Source organism: Cydia fagiglandana, chromosome 10, assembly GCF_963556715.1.
Source record: "Cydia fagiglandana chromosome 10, ilCydFagi1.1, whole genome shotgun sequence".
In the NCBI taxonomy this organism is placed as follows: domain Eukaryota; kingdom Metazoa; phylum Arthropoda; class Insecta; order Lepidoptera; family Tortricidae; genus Cydia; species Cydia fagiglandana.
Window position 1 is genome coordinate 20729037 of NC_085941.1, and position 15058 is coordinate 20744094.

General features: G+C 36.6%; 2 protein-coding genes across 2 annotated transcripts in view; one reads left to right on the forward strand and one right to left on the reverse strand.

Annotated features, from left to right (window-relative positions):
* Positions 1 to 15058, reverse strand: part of LOC134668035 (uncharacterized) — a 68864-nt gene that overhangs the window by 38991 nt on the left and 14815 nt on the right. The window lies entirely within an intron of this gene.
* On the forward strand, positions 1841 to 12574 carry LOC134668297 (uncharacterized). Its single transcript, XM_063525780.1, has 5 exons — positions 1841 to 1884; positions 2520 to 4017; positions 4337 to 4512; positions 5815 to 5980; positions 12489 to 12574. The coding sequence occupies exons 2-5, from the start codon at positions 2685 to 2687 to the stop codon at positions 12572 to 12574; spliced, it is 1761 nt and encodes a 586-aa protein (XP_063381850.1). The 5' UTR covers positions 1841 to 1884; positions 2520 to 2684.

A 15058-nucleotide genomic window follows, 5' to 3' on the forward strand; every position in this document is an offset into this window, starting at 1 on the left:
AGATAATCACAAGATCTAGAGACGATATAGAGATCAACTAGATTTACATAAGATATCGACTAGATGTGACTTGGATATCTAAGTCATAACTTGTCGAAATCGTTCAAGAGGACCTCCAGAATCGCGGAAACGTCAAATTTGACATATCTATCTTACAAATATCTTTAAATTATCCATATCGTAACTTCATGAGGTCTAGTAGAGATCTAATTCATTTGCAGAATCGAGCCTTTTGTATGGCATGTGCAATGACAAAGTGTGGTCATGTCATCGTTAATGTCAAATTTCTATGGAAATTTAACGTTTATAATGACAACCTCCTCACACGATGTCTAACCTTTTACCGTATAGTGATGTACCGCAAAGTGACCACTGTTGCAGAATGGAGTTTTTATCCCAACATTAAAAAGTTTATGTCAATATAGTCAACTGTCTTCTTGGAAAATATATCTTTCGTTTCCTACGTACATTTTGTATTTTAATTCTTTTAATTTACTTATTTGGACCCCAAGGCCCAGGTTTAACCTTTAACATGGTCCTATTGAGTCGGGAACCGTAAGTAAATAAAATTAAATGCGTAGAAGCGGATTCTAAGAAGCACGAAAAAATTTTCATTCGACTCGTCTGGAGTTGCCGATTTGAAGGTGCCGCCATTGTGCGGAGCCATCGCAGCGTTCAACGAGCCGCGAGCAAGCGTTCTATAAACGCACCAGCACCACTCACTGCGCAGCGATCTGCGCGCGTGGAACGGAATAAACAAGTAACGTTTTGTTTCAAATCTGTTTGACGTTTGTTCTTTTCCAGATATTTTAGTGTTTGTGGTGGAAAAGTGTTTCTATCTTGTAATATAAGTTTAAAAGCTTGTAAAGTTAATTGGTTTTTGCCGGTTTTTATGTGCGTCTACGAAGTCGTTTTTGTGTTTTTCACATGCAAAGCATTGTGCGCAATTTAACATGGAAAAGACAGAAGAAGAACGACGTCAATTAGTTGCGCGCAGAGGCACGAAAAAAGGTACTCTAACAAGATTGAAAAACAAAATGGAAGAATCGTATATAAACGATATAGAAATGCTAAAACTGATGGTAGAGAGGGCCCAAACGGCATTCCACGATTATGAAGATCTGTGCGAGAAAATAGGTGATGAGAAGGATCCCATTGCTGTCGAAACGACTTTTTATGAATGCGTCGCAGCAATGCGGCAGCGAATTGCGGATTTATCGGCACCTGTACCCACCCCTGCCGTTTTGCCGGCAGTGACGCCTAAAGTGTCGTCGAAAATAAAGTTACCGAACATACAAATACCATCATTCAATGGCAAGTATACAGAATACAGACCTTTCATAGAAATGTTTACTGCCCTTGTGCATAACAATGAAGGGTTCGACAATATACAAAAGTTTTTTTACCTGAGAAGCTTCCTAAAAGCTGAGGCATTTGATTTAATCAAAAACTTACCTGTCATTGGTCAAAGTTATTCCGAAGCTCTCAAAATTTTAGCTGATAGGTACGATAATAAATATAAAATCATCAATGAGCACATAAATGCTTTGTCAAGTCCTAGTGCTTTACGCTCATTGATTTCAATAACAAAACAGCATTTAGCTGCATTAAAAAACCTTGATGAGGCCATTGAAAAATGGGACAGCGTTCTCATTTGCCTATTAAATAAAAAACTAGACCCAGTTACTAACCGAGAGTATCATTTGCATAGGGATTCCTCAAAACAGCCAACCTTTAATGATTTTTTGAAATTTGTAGAAGGTCGGGCCCTTGCCCTAGAGAACAGTGAGGGACGGGGTGATACAGCAAGCTGTGCTGCTCCGGTGAAGATGGCATCATCATCATTTGTCACTACCAAAGCATCCCAAGGCTGTCTGTACTGTGGTAAGGAACACAAATTATATGCATGCCCTAAATTTGCTCTAGCTTCCATATCGGAACGACTAGATTTTGTTAAGGAAACAAAACTTTGCAAGATTTGTCTTAACATTCACCCAGGAAAGTGCAGGTTTCATTTTAAATGTAAAGAGTGCAAAGAATCCCACAACTCGCTACTACATGTGAATGAAGAGAAATCCTCATCGGTGTCATTGACTAACATTAATAATCAGACACTGGTGTTGTTGCCAACGGTTAAAGTTAAGGTAGTTTCTAAATGTGGCAAGGAGATCATAGTTAAAGCAATGCTTGACTGTGCATCTCAGAATTCCTTTATTACAACGAAGCTTGCAAAGCAACTAGGTTACCCACTCTTGCCATGTTCTACTACAATAACTGGTGTAACTCTAGAAGATAAATCGGTCAAACATAGTTTGCGCCTGGATATTTGCTCATGTGTTTATCCATATAAAACACAAGTAAATCTGTTAGTGGTAGATAAATTTAGTAACGAAATGTTGCCACAAACAGAAATAGATATTTCAAAAATTGAGATCCCTGAAAATATAACATTAGCCGATGACTCCTTCCATATCCCAAGTGAGATAGATATTTTATTGGCTGCAAATATCTTTTTTCAGTGCCTGTTGTCGCAGCCTGAGGAGCTGCGCGATCCTGATGCCGCACCCAGCTTGGTTCACACACAGTTTGGTTACATAGTAGGAGGTGATGTTCCATCTTCTATTCTTAAACGACCTGCTGTTTCTCTTTTCTGTCAAGAATGTCAAAGTGATGTACGCGATACTATGTCTAATTTTTGGCAAACAGAAAAAGTACCTGAAATATATGCGGAACATACATCTGAACAACAACAGTGCGAAAAATTGTTCACTGAAACTGTCAAACTTGAAGACAATCAATTTACAGTTTCATTGCCATTAAAAATACCTATCTATGATGTGAACAATACATTGGGGGATTCATTTGGGTTAGCTCTCAAGAGATTTTATAATCTCGAGAAGAGATTTCAGAAGGATCAGAATTTGTATGAAGGTTATAAGGATTTCATACATGAATATCTCGACTTAGGTCATGGATCATATGTTGACATTTCCTCATATGATCTTACTAAAGATCCTGTGTACTTTATGGGACATTCAGCTGTTTTAAGGCCGGATGCAGTAAGTACCAAGCTCCGGGTAGTCTTTGATGGATCTATGTTAACGAGTAATAAGATATCATTGAATAATATTTTAATGAATGGACCAACTGTTCAACAGGAACTGTTCGACATACTGTTGTCATTTAGAGTGCACAAATATTTCATTGCTTGTGATATCAGGCGTATGTTCCGAAATATTTTAGTACAGAAAGATCAGCGATCTTTGCAAAATATTCTCTGGCGAGACACTCCTAATGAGTCACTAAAATGTATTCAACTAAACACAGTTTGCTATGGAATGAAGTCATCAAGTTATCTTTCAACAAGATGCTTGAACGAGCTGGCTACGAAATTCGAGAGGCAATATCCTCTAGCTAGTTCTGCAATACTAAACTCTACCTATGTAGATGACATCATTCATACAGAGGATAGTTTGGCAAAGATTGTTGACACTCAAACTCAATTGATAGAATTACTTGCTAAAGGTAGTTTTAAACTACATAAATGGGCAGCTAATGACTCTTCAATTTTGGCAAATATTCCAGCAGAGAAGCAGGTTGTTGGAGAACTGGAACTGAATAAGGACATCAAAACTTTAGGTTTAAAGTTAGATATTGACTCTGATTCTTTTAAACTTTCATGTCCAGTGTCAAAAAATGTCCCTAAAACAAAAAGACAAATTTTAAGTTACATAAGCCAATTCTATGACCCTTTAGGTCTAGCGGGACCCGTTTTTGTCCAAGCTAAAATCATTATGCAAAAATTGGCTCAGGCTTGTACCGACTGGGACTCAGTGCCCTCGCCTATTTTACTAAAAGAATGGCTTGAATTTTACAATGATTTGCAGACAATGAAAGAAATTAAAATAAAACGAAATGTTACTGTTGATAACATTCAGTCTGCTCAATTAGTAGCATTTGGTGATGCCTCAATTTCTGCATATGGAGCAGCCATTTACTCACTCACAAGCAAGCATGGTAAGAGTCACTGACAAGCATGGCAAAGTATCGATGTCGCTTCTTTGTTCTAAGAGTCGCATTGCATCTAAAGACAAGAAGTTGACTGTGCCACGATTAGAATTAAATGCATCTCTTTTAATGGCAAAATTATGCTTTAGAGCATACAATACTTTAAGTAAAAAGATATCTATTGAAAGTGTGCATCTTTTCAGTGATTCTCAGGTTGTTTTGGCATGGCAAAAAACGAATCCAACAAATCTAAATGCTTATGTTGCTAATAGAGTCAAATTAATCAACGAATATACAAAGGGTTTTCAATGGTTGTATATAAAAACAGACCTCAATCCTTCTGATTGTTTGAGTCGAGGTGTAAAACCTAGTGAACTACAAAGTAACCAACTGTGGTGGTGCGGACCTACTAGCATGTCTGATCCAGAGTATAAATTCACCGATGATAGTAATAATGTACCTGACAACTTACCGGAGATCAAGCATGCTGATGGTTCCAAGCCGGTGTGTATCGCATCATATCAATCGGTTTCTCTTGCAAATGATTTGTTAGATAAGTTTTCTAACATTAATAAGGCAGTTAACGTGCTTGCCTACATACAAAGATTCTGTAAAAATGTAAGGCCGGGTTCACAAAAAATAAAGCTTAATTTTATTACTTTTAGCGAGGCAACCCAGGCATTGCATATGTTTATAAAGAATGAGCAGGAAAGGTTCTTTGATAAAGAGCTGGCCTCTTTGCGGGCAGGTAGGCAAGTTTCGTCGTATTTACTATCTGTCAACCCCTTCATTGATGCTAACGGTATTCTCAGAGTAGGTGGACGTTTGCAACACTCCTCCTTACCTTATAGCCATAAGCATCAGATAATCTTACCAAAAGAATCTAAGGTCACTTACCTTATTATTGAAAATGAACATTTAAAGCTTTTACACGCCAGTCAGAAAGAAGTACTTAGCAATTTAAGTCAACGCTATTATATAGTTAACGGTTTGAGATTGGTAAAAAAGTTTGTGAATAAATGTCTCACATGTTTTAGACTGAAAGGTGAAACAGCAAAACAGCTGATGGGTTCATTGCCCGCTGGTAGAGTCAGCATAGATCGAGTGTTTGCTAAGGTTGGTATAGACTTTGCGGGACCAATCCTGATAAAGCAGTCAAGAGTGAGAAGTGTTGTCACTACTAAAGGTTATATTGCTGTGTATGTGTGCTTTGTCACCAAAGCCATACATTTAGAGTTAGTGTCAGATCTCACCACTGATACATTCTTGGCTAGCTTCAAACGATTTATTGCTAGACGTAATGTTCCAACAGAGGTCTATTGTGATAATGCCGCTACTTTTAAGTCGGCTAGTACTCAGTTGTCTGAGTTATATAAATTGAATAATAATAAATGTCATCAAATTCAAGTTCAAAATGTGACTGCAAAATTGGGAACAACATTCCATTTCATACCGAGTTACTCTCCGGTGTTTGGTGGTCTATGGGAGGCCGCAGTAAAAAGTGTTAAATATCATTTGAAAAGAATGTTGGGCTCACATGTTTTAACATATGAATTGTTGTACACGGCACTTGTTCAAATTGAAAGCATTTTGAACTCGAGGCCTATAACGCCAATGTCATCAGACATTGAGGACCTCTCCTATTTAACGCCAGGGCACTTCTTAACTGGTGCGCCCTTAACTTGCTATCCTGAGCAGGATATCACAAACTTACCTGATAATAGATTGAAGTTTTGGAGGAAATGTACTGCTCTGCAGCAGCATTTTTGGCGATATTGGTCTAAACAATACCTTAATGTCTTACAGAACCGTCCTAAATGGAAGGCCGCCTTGCCTAATATTAAAGTAGGTGCTCTAGTTATCTTGCGTGAAATAGATACTCCGCCTATGACTTGGCCTATGGCTAGAGTTACCAAGGTTTTTCCAGGTCAGGATGGAAAGATAAGAGCCTTAGAAGTAAAAAAGGCTAATGGTAAAGTTCATACAACTTCTATTACTAAAGTGTGTATACTACCTTTAGATGAATAGGTAGTGTTTCAAAATGTTATTATATGATATTTTAATATTTTAGTTAAGTATTATGGCTAATATCCTACTGAATTGTACTGATACTTAATTTATAACTGTAAGTAGGTAGTCATGTACTATGTGTTGATGCTGGGTGCATCTAATGTATAAGATGTTTATTTAGTTATATGAAATGTGTCTTATCTTATGTTTGTTACATACTGTTTCATAACTACTTTCATAGCAATCTTGTAAACTTATTAAGTTATTAGTAAGAGTTATATTAATTTCAATTTCACAAACCTTAAAAGATTACAGTCCGCTCTAGATATTGAAGTATACAAGGGAGCTAATGTGAAATGTAGTTTAATATTTAATAAGGTATTAATTTGTACCTAGTTATGTTATTTTATGTTGGCGGAATATGTTGCAGAATGGAGTTTTTATCCCAACATTAAAAAGTTTATGTCAATATAGTCAACTGTCTTCTTGGAAAATATATCTTTCGTTTCCTACGTACATTTTCTATTTTAATTCTATTAATTTACTTATTTGGACCCCAAGGCCCAGGTTTTGCCTTTAACAACCACAAATATTTGGCAACTTTTTTGTCCCACATGCTGTGGTCGCAAAATAAGTATATTCTCGTTCTCAAGACCACTTAATAGTGCTAATGATAGATTAGCATATACATAGAATAACAATATAAGTGTCCTTAATACGAATAACACGAGCATTTCACAACGCAGACAAAGCCATGACACGCCATTTTTGGTCAAGATTAACATTTATTTGCATGGGAAGCTGATCAACTAACATTAATAACAGTATTAACACTTGCACAAACGTACATTAGCACTAATCTTACCATATAGTTCGTTTTTTTTAGCATTAGAAAGAACTCCACAGAAGCAAGCGTGCAGTTTTTATCAGGCTCTTTAATTGTTAATAATTATTGAATTATCTAATGTAACATGGTCAATACATATAATTTACTTCAAATTATTACCGCTAAAAGTGCCGGATTTGGAACCACAAGCTTACTTCTGCGAAGTTCTTTCTAATGCTAAAAAAAACGAACTATAGGTTATGTTTATGAAGCAGATAGACAAGCCTACACAGCTTAATTTTTTTATTGGACCCATATTGGAGCATTATAGGTTCGACTCGACTAAAAGCTGAATAATTGAAAGCATTAGTTGGACGATTTTTAATATGAAGATAAAATTTATACAATGAGGAGCTCTTTAAACACGCCTAATTCTGTCCAAATCTAACGGGAAAAAGACAAAAAAATAAAAATCTGTCCTAGCAAAATGAACCCAAACCGTTACCTACTCGTACTTATATGTCGGTTTTCTAGGTTATGGAACCATAAACACCATTATAATTTGTATAGCGTACCGAACTATTTGAATACTTTGGATGCTACCTACTATACGACGCTGACTGTACCGCAAAAGCACCCAACTACAGTCCAGCCAGTGCCCACCAACATTATGATCCACAAGTTCAATAATAATAGGTCTTAGGTACAATCTAGTTAGTGTACTTTTTGAATTACTTTCCGTTTTTTCTTTCATTTAATAGATATTTTTCCATTCAAATACGATACGACATTTTAACAATAGTCACACCGAACGAATAATTTTTGGACCATTGCTGGGATCTTTTGGACTAAGTGGTATAATGGTACTCTTGTATCTTGCACCGCTTGTATTACAAGATTAGGTAATACATAGCGCCCGATTCGGATTTTGGAATAAGGTACTTGTACCTAATAAGGCCCAGTTTTAAAGCTTGCTCAATTTCAAAATTCATACTTTTATAATTGTAAATGAGTTCAAATTTCTCGCCCATGTTTGGTTAGTAGGTACCATAGACAAAATTGCAAGTTCATATCAAAAATGAAAAAATAAAAAATAAAATTAAAAGTGGGCCTTATTAGGCGCAAGTACCTTAGATATCTTTTAGACATCACCAAGATACGATAACGATATGTTTAAGATCTAACCTGTCAAAATTGACATTTGCGCGATTCTGGAGATACTCTTGTACGATTTCCACTTAGAGATCCAATTCACATCTAATAGATACCTATCTAACGTAAAAGTGACATTGATTGCGAATTGCGCTGCAAAAGAGAACTAGTTGATATCTAAACTATAACGTATCTAGAATGGATCTAGTACGTGTCGTCTCTTGCGAATATCTTGGAGTTCGAATACGGCAGATAGTTGCATCAATACGGACGTTCCCAAACAACAATGGAGCTGTGTCGGCTATCTCACTATCTACTAGCCGCGCTACATCTAGACATAGACAAAGGCAGGTTTCCCTGTTTATTTTAACCTACATTGTGATTTACTGGCACACTGACCAAGTAACAATAACTTCTTATAGTCACTAACGTTATGGAATAATACCTATGTATATGATGATGATGGTATCCTGTTATCCCTCATCAGGGAGATAGGGCTCTCAGAAGGGTTCTCCACTGTTGTTGTTGTACCTATATTTCGCTGGTACCTATGTATAGCCACCAAAAACTTTGTCTATGTCTATCCTACTAATATTATAAATGGGAAAGCAACTCTGTCTGTCAGTTACTCCTTAACGCTTAAAGCGCTCAACCGACAGTAGCAAATTTAAGTACCAATATCTGGGACACCGAGAAATAAACATGAATTGCTAGTTTAAAGGTATTAGATAAATCGTCTGCAATAGACGAAGGAGCCAATGATGAACGTTCAATATTTGTAGCTGCTCGTCAACTTTATCAACAATACCTTTAAAATTAGGTTCTTTATTTTTATTTTTAGGTAAATAGCCTATTGAAATTGAACACATGGAATACTATACACAAAACTAAGTATATTGCGAACAAACCGCGCGTCTCGGCTTCACCATGTGACCCATGATAATTTTAAAGTGACTTCCTCGAAAAGGATAATTCGTGACAACCACACCGTGACAGCGGCGTTAATCATCATGTCTTATCTAAACGCCTACTTGATCAGTTTAATTACATATTTAAAATAGTCACTTTATACACGATGTAACAAAAATGGTGGGGATCCATTTTTGGTCATATTCGGTATCGTGTTCTGATTAGGAAAAAGTTTTAACACGATACTGAATATGCCTTTAAACGGATCCCCATTATTTTTGTTACATCCTGTATAAATACTGACAGATAAAAACCAGCCAAAACCATTAAATTTAAAACCTTGAAATGTTGTAGAGCTACAACCGAAGACAGAACCTCCTCCTGAAAATTGAAGTCGGTTAAAAAGGATTTACCGCGACCGAAAGTTAAATAAAGAAACCACGTGGCCATAAGTTGACGACAGCCAAATCAAATCCATTAAATTACATAATTCAAATTATCAATATGGCCTTGATCTCTCAATCTAAAACTTTGTGTCGGTGATTTGATTACGTCGCCAAATGTTTAATGCCATTTTCGTCAGGGGATCGCTAATGATGAGTGAAGGCCGACCAGATACAGCTGTGGGTCGGTAAAAATAAAATAAAATAAAAATAAAAGATGAATTGATTAATAGCTAATTGATTGTAAATTAGATTTTTTTCGTACGTAGACAGACAAAGGTCAGGAAGATGGTTAGATAAGCAACAATTTCGATCGTTTTTTGTGAATTAGTGTATCTTGACTGATTAGAATTTTGCATTTTGATAGCATACAAATTTTGCGGGCTCCGAGCTCCAATGCAAATAAAACAAAATAAAACGAAATGTACCATGAAGCGCGAACGTCAGCTGTCGCTCCGTTGGTAGGGTGCAGGTACGGTAGCCGCCCAAATACATGGATTTTTGAGGTAAAATTTTTGACGTTATTAAGCTGCGTATAGTACAGTTGAGTCGCTTGCGGCATAGCACACGTGGAGACATTTTTGAGCTCTTAGTCAGACTTCTATAGTTAATCTGAGTCATGAGGTGAAACGGATGTAGAGCCTAAACTATAATTATTGGTCTGACAAGACTAGCAGCAGTCCTAACTGAAAATACCACAAAACAAGAGCGCGGCGCGCTCATTCTTTCTTCCGTGGAAAATACCCATTCCCATGGTGCAAGTCGGTTATTACTAGTATATTGCCAATAATTGTGATACCGAATGATGAATCGCATTTTTTACACAAATTACACGCGATTACTCACGATTTACTCATTTTTTGAAAGGTCACATTTAATTCAGAGTTACATAATGCGTAAGTTGACGTATTTTTTATTTCGTCACAGAGATGGGATCTCAAAACCAAATAGCATAATTCCACACTTAAAGATAACTTTTATAGGCTGAATGACCGAATCAAGTGAATTCACGTGGTATTGTTTACCTTTTACGAAAGTGGGACAAACATGCAGGACATTATACATGTATAAAGACATCGTTTATAATAATTTCTACCCATCTTTTTACTCACGTAGGAACGATGTATGTTGTTTACATATATTATGCATTCCAGTTGCGGCGCGTCAAACATATCATCATAGGCAAGCCGGGGCTAATTTGGCTTACATATTTCCTTTACAACTCTGCTCAAACGTCCAAAAACAGGCAAGCCGGTGGGAATCGGCTTTTATGGACGCATTCATACCTACTATTCATAGTAAGTAACTGTTTGTGTGACATTTGGTACAGCAAGTCGCAAAATTGCATAGTTTTTTATGCAGCTGGGTGTATTTACATATTTACGAATAAATGTTATCAATTATCTCCAAAACGAATCTACCTAAGATTTCGTTAAGGTGTTCTGATACGCCAGCGATGGTTCCGGATTTAAACTAGATGGTGTTATTAGAATTTCTGAAGTAATCATCTACTTGTATTAACTAAATGATATAATTCAATACCCAAGACTATAATTAAAAATAGCTGTTTGTTAAACTTAGGCCATTGGCGCGTACATTTATGTATAGTCATGGCTATTAATTCTAAATTTGTTTTAGACAGGATATTTTACTATGACGAGACGTTATAATATTAAACCTGACTTTATTAGATTCTGTTTTATTAATTAAAACCATAAAATACCAATTTAACATTTGGAATAGTAAATTAGATGCATTAGTTAGGTATCTACTATAAAAATATTCGAATCACTTGGTTCTAATTATGAAAACTTGTAGAAATTGAGGGAAATATCCAAATGTTACCCAAATGGTGTGCCTATAATATTTACAGAGTCAATTAACTCAACGTTTTCATCATTATATCCTGACCTGATGCAGGCGTGTCTCACTCCGCAATTTCGTCGCTTTGCTACAGGTGGCTAAAAGTACATCCGTTCGACCCCAATTTTGGGGTTCGCCATAAGCCGCGCGTGGCGCTGTCGCCACCTAGCGGCCATATCTGTCCTGATCGTAACAGACGCGTTTTGTTAGAGAGATGAGTCTTCTGTAGCTATTGTTTATTCTGTGCCTGATGACAATGGGACCTAACTGCGGGTAAAATAACAGATTGCCTAGACTTAGCTGAGAAATACGGGAACATAAATAAAAATAAATAATAGAAATTTCTCCGTCGGAATGGTAAATTCAGTTAAAAAGGTGCCAACTAAGTTCATTAGCTACCCCTTATTATTAAGACGCTAATTATAAAGACGCCACGAGTACAGTCAATATCAAAAGTAGCGTATCAGACTATGCGTCAAAGGTAACCATTCTCTGATAACATAACAAAAAGAGATAAAGTTAGACCATGATAAGACCTGCAAACCAGGGACCGAATACCGGTATATTATTCATACAAAATAACCGGTTTTCAATTTCGGTATCTCGATTTTTTATGTATATTTCTGCACTTAATTGAGCTAATCTGATCGATCATTTATCTATACCTAAATACTATTATATGATATCAAAGAAATATTGTGAAGGTTATGAAATATTTTGAATTTTAGTTATACCGGTAACGGTCCCACAAACTCTTCAACGATTTTGACAGCACACGCAAGTACCTGTATTATTTATAAAATATTTAAAACTTTCGCCTTTTGACACATATGAACTCACTTTTATCGACGGGTCTATCGCGAATTCATTTTATTATCTTATTTATTTACCGACGCGCGACGTTTCGACACAAGTTTCACTGGTCGTGGTCGCGGCTAACTGATGTCCCAGCAAAATGCCAAAACAGAGATTTGAGCAACTACCTACCCGACGAAAAGTGTATAAAGAAGTTTGAACGTCGATAAATAAAGGTAATAAAATAAATTCGCGATAGACCCGTCTATAAATGTGAGTTACTTAATATTATTTATACGTCATAATTTCATAGAAGTTGTTTCTTAGAAGAAGTTCGAACTGTCGAAATAGATATAACTATTTGGAAAAGTAATCGACGGTGGCAGATAGAGACTTTTGGTACGTTTTTTCAAACGTTACTCTTGATGCAGACTGTACTTACTTTATGAGCCTCATAAACAAGTATTTTAATACTTTTCCAGCTAACTCTAACTACAAAATAACTCCCAAAGAATCCGGTCCCGTCCACTACAATCTCCAATCCTTGAAGATCCTAACATTTACTTAACCGTGGGCGTCATCCTTGGCCATTACATTAAAAATTCGAAGTCGAGCATGTCACTGTACGTAATAAAACAAACCTACGCTTCACATAACCTCTTATGTATGTAATTATTTATGATGAGCACCTTATTGGCTGTATGTTAAGAGCTGTTGCTGAATGAACATGTATTTTTTAAAAGATATGACAGGACGAAGGCGGCTTTAGTCTGGGACTTAAGCAATCTTTCTTTGCAGAAATATAGGTACCTATGAAACATGCTTAAATACCTACGAATGAAAAAAACAAGTAATAAATTTTGGACACCAAATCTTGACAATATGTGCAGTCAGCTAAAGAGATAACTGACCCCACTGCACAGATATTTCACAGGCGGGAGGGTCAGTTAATTTCTGCAGCTTACTGTAGCGACTATCATATTAATTGTCGCTGTGACAAGGACGACAAGGTACGCAAACGGTACTGAAATATTGACTGTACCGCTAGTTATAACATGGAATTATAAAAAAAGGGTTTCAGATGCAAGTTTTTTAAAGATTCTCAATAGGTATTATATCCTTATCGCTTGTTCTCAAAAGTTAACATTTTTCAATATGATACATAATATACATAAATACTTTCCAAAATTTATCCTTACAGTAAGACGTGGGCGTAAATGTCATATTTTTTTGAGTTTGTCCGTCAGTCCGTCACAAAAGAAACGTGTCAAGAGATGAGCATGTCCACATTATCCACATTTGGATACAAATTAGCCAATGTACGGTTTGTGAAGAATTGTGAAAGGTAGTTTTGGTGGAGTTGTGACATCGCTAAAACCACTATCCTTCAGAAATACAAGTAAAGGTACCTATCTAAAACTTAACACATTCACTGCCAAGAACACGTATGTGTGTTCATTTGGTACTGGAAACGGGCCGCCCGCCACCGAAAGTGTTAAGAGTTAGGTACACGCGCCGCTAAAAGGCCTCTCCAGTAATCGTTAAGCTCTCATTTGTAAACCACATGCTTATTACATGAAACTTGGCACGCTCTAACCTCTAGCCGCCCAGACATCAAACCATGTCAATACAAAATGCAATTTTGATTTGTCAAAATAAAGATTCAAATTAGGATGGAACGGGAGACCTTTTTATAGGCCTTTGGGCCGCTAGAGGCTAATTTGTTTACCATCGTATCACCAATGGTGTGCATTGATAGCTTCACTCCTGGGGGTCTAGCCAAGCCAAGATGACACTCGCTGATAGAAAACACGAATCGGAACATTCGGAACATGTTCGGAACTTAAATAATATATGGAAATAGAGTTACACCAAGATAAGTCTGCAACGAGTTGGTAGCATACGCAGTGCAAGTGTTATTTATACGTCATAATTTCAAAGGAGTTTGACGTTTAAAATAACACTTGCACTGCGTGTGCTGTGTGCTATCAAAATTGTTGCAGACTTACCTTGGACTAACTTTAGTCACATTCCGTAGCACCTGTCATCTGGATACATATTTTCTTTTCGTTTGATTTATCTTGGCTAGGCAACCAGCTTTATTTTGAACCAATAGGTAGGTAAGTACCAATAGGTTGTGTTGTGCCAAAGGACTGGTACAGTGGACGCCAAAGATATGTTTACACTTTTGCACCTTACTCCTTTGTAATAAGGCGAAAAGTATAAACATATCTTTGACGTCGACTGTACCTACTTTTCATGAATCATTGGATAAATTTCGTTTTACTCTATTACCAAATGCGGAACCGAACCCGGCACAATTCGAACTAACACTGGTCTGTTATTATTGCGTAAACTAATTGTGTGTCTGGCTCGCCGCCCCGCAGCCTAAACGCAAGGATTGACGATAGTTGCATAATGTCTAGACAACTAGACTTTGATGAGATAAGAGTAATTAATTAACTATAGTACTCTTTGTTCGAGAGATTTATTTCGATTTTATGTAAGTATACCTACTCAGTTTCACACGTAACAAAATAGTAAAATGATACAGATGTATATGTCGCAGTAAGATATATAAAGCCGTTATATAGTTATAACCCTAGGGATATAATTATATGTCGTAACATAGTTATACGAAAGCGATTCATTACTATCTTACTAGTAATATAACTATAATACGTCTTTAGTTTAGTGATATAGTTATATTACTGGATTAAGTTTAGTGAAGTAATTGTAGGTACCTAGGAGTGCGGCGGTGCGGCGGAGGTATAGTTATATCCCTAGGGATATAGTTATATGCCGTATAGTACGTATTATAATCATATTCCTAGTGAGATAATGATTGTAGGTAGGAGTGCGGCGGTGCAGTGGAGGTCTAGTTATATCCCTATAGTGCATAATTGTTTTCCATCGTATTTTCTCGGAAAAGTTCGTATTTGGCATGATACTTCAGTCAACCTCAGTACTTTTTGTACCGAGACTGACTGAAACAGCTTGACACGTTCGTACGTTTCCGTGAAAATTCGATGGAAAATAATTTTACACTACA

Bases quoted from the DNA above. Each gene is read 5' to 3' on its own strand.
- LOC134668297 (XM_063525780.1), top strand. From the start codon at position 2,685: ATGTCTAATTTTTGGCAAACAGAAAAAGTACCTGAAATATATGCGGAA. The intron at 4,513-5,814 runs GTGTGTATCGCA...AATGTCTTACAG, and splicing joins ATGCTGATGGTTCCAAGCCG to AACCGTCCTAAATGGAAGGC. The intron at 5,981-12,488 runs GTAAAGTTCATA...ATACTTTTCCAG, and splicing joins AGAAGTAAAAAAGGCTAATG to CTAACTCTAACTACAAAATA.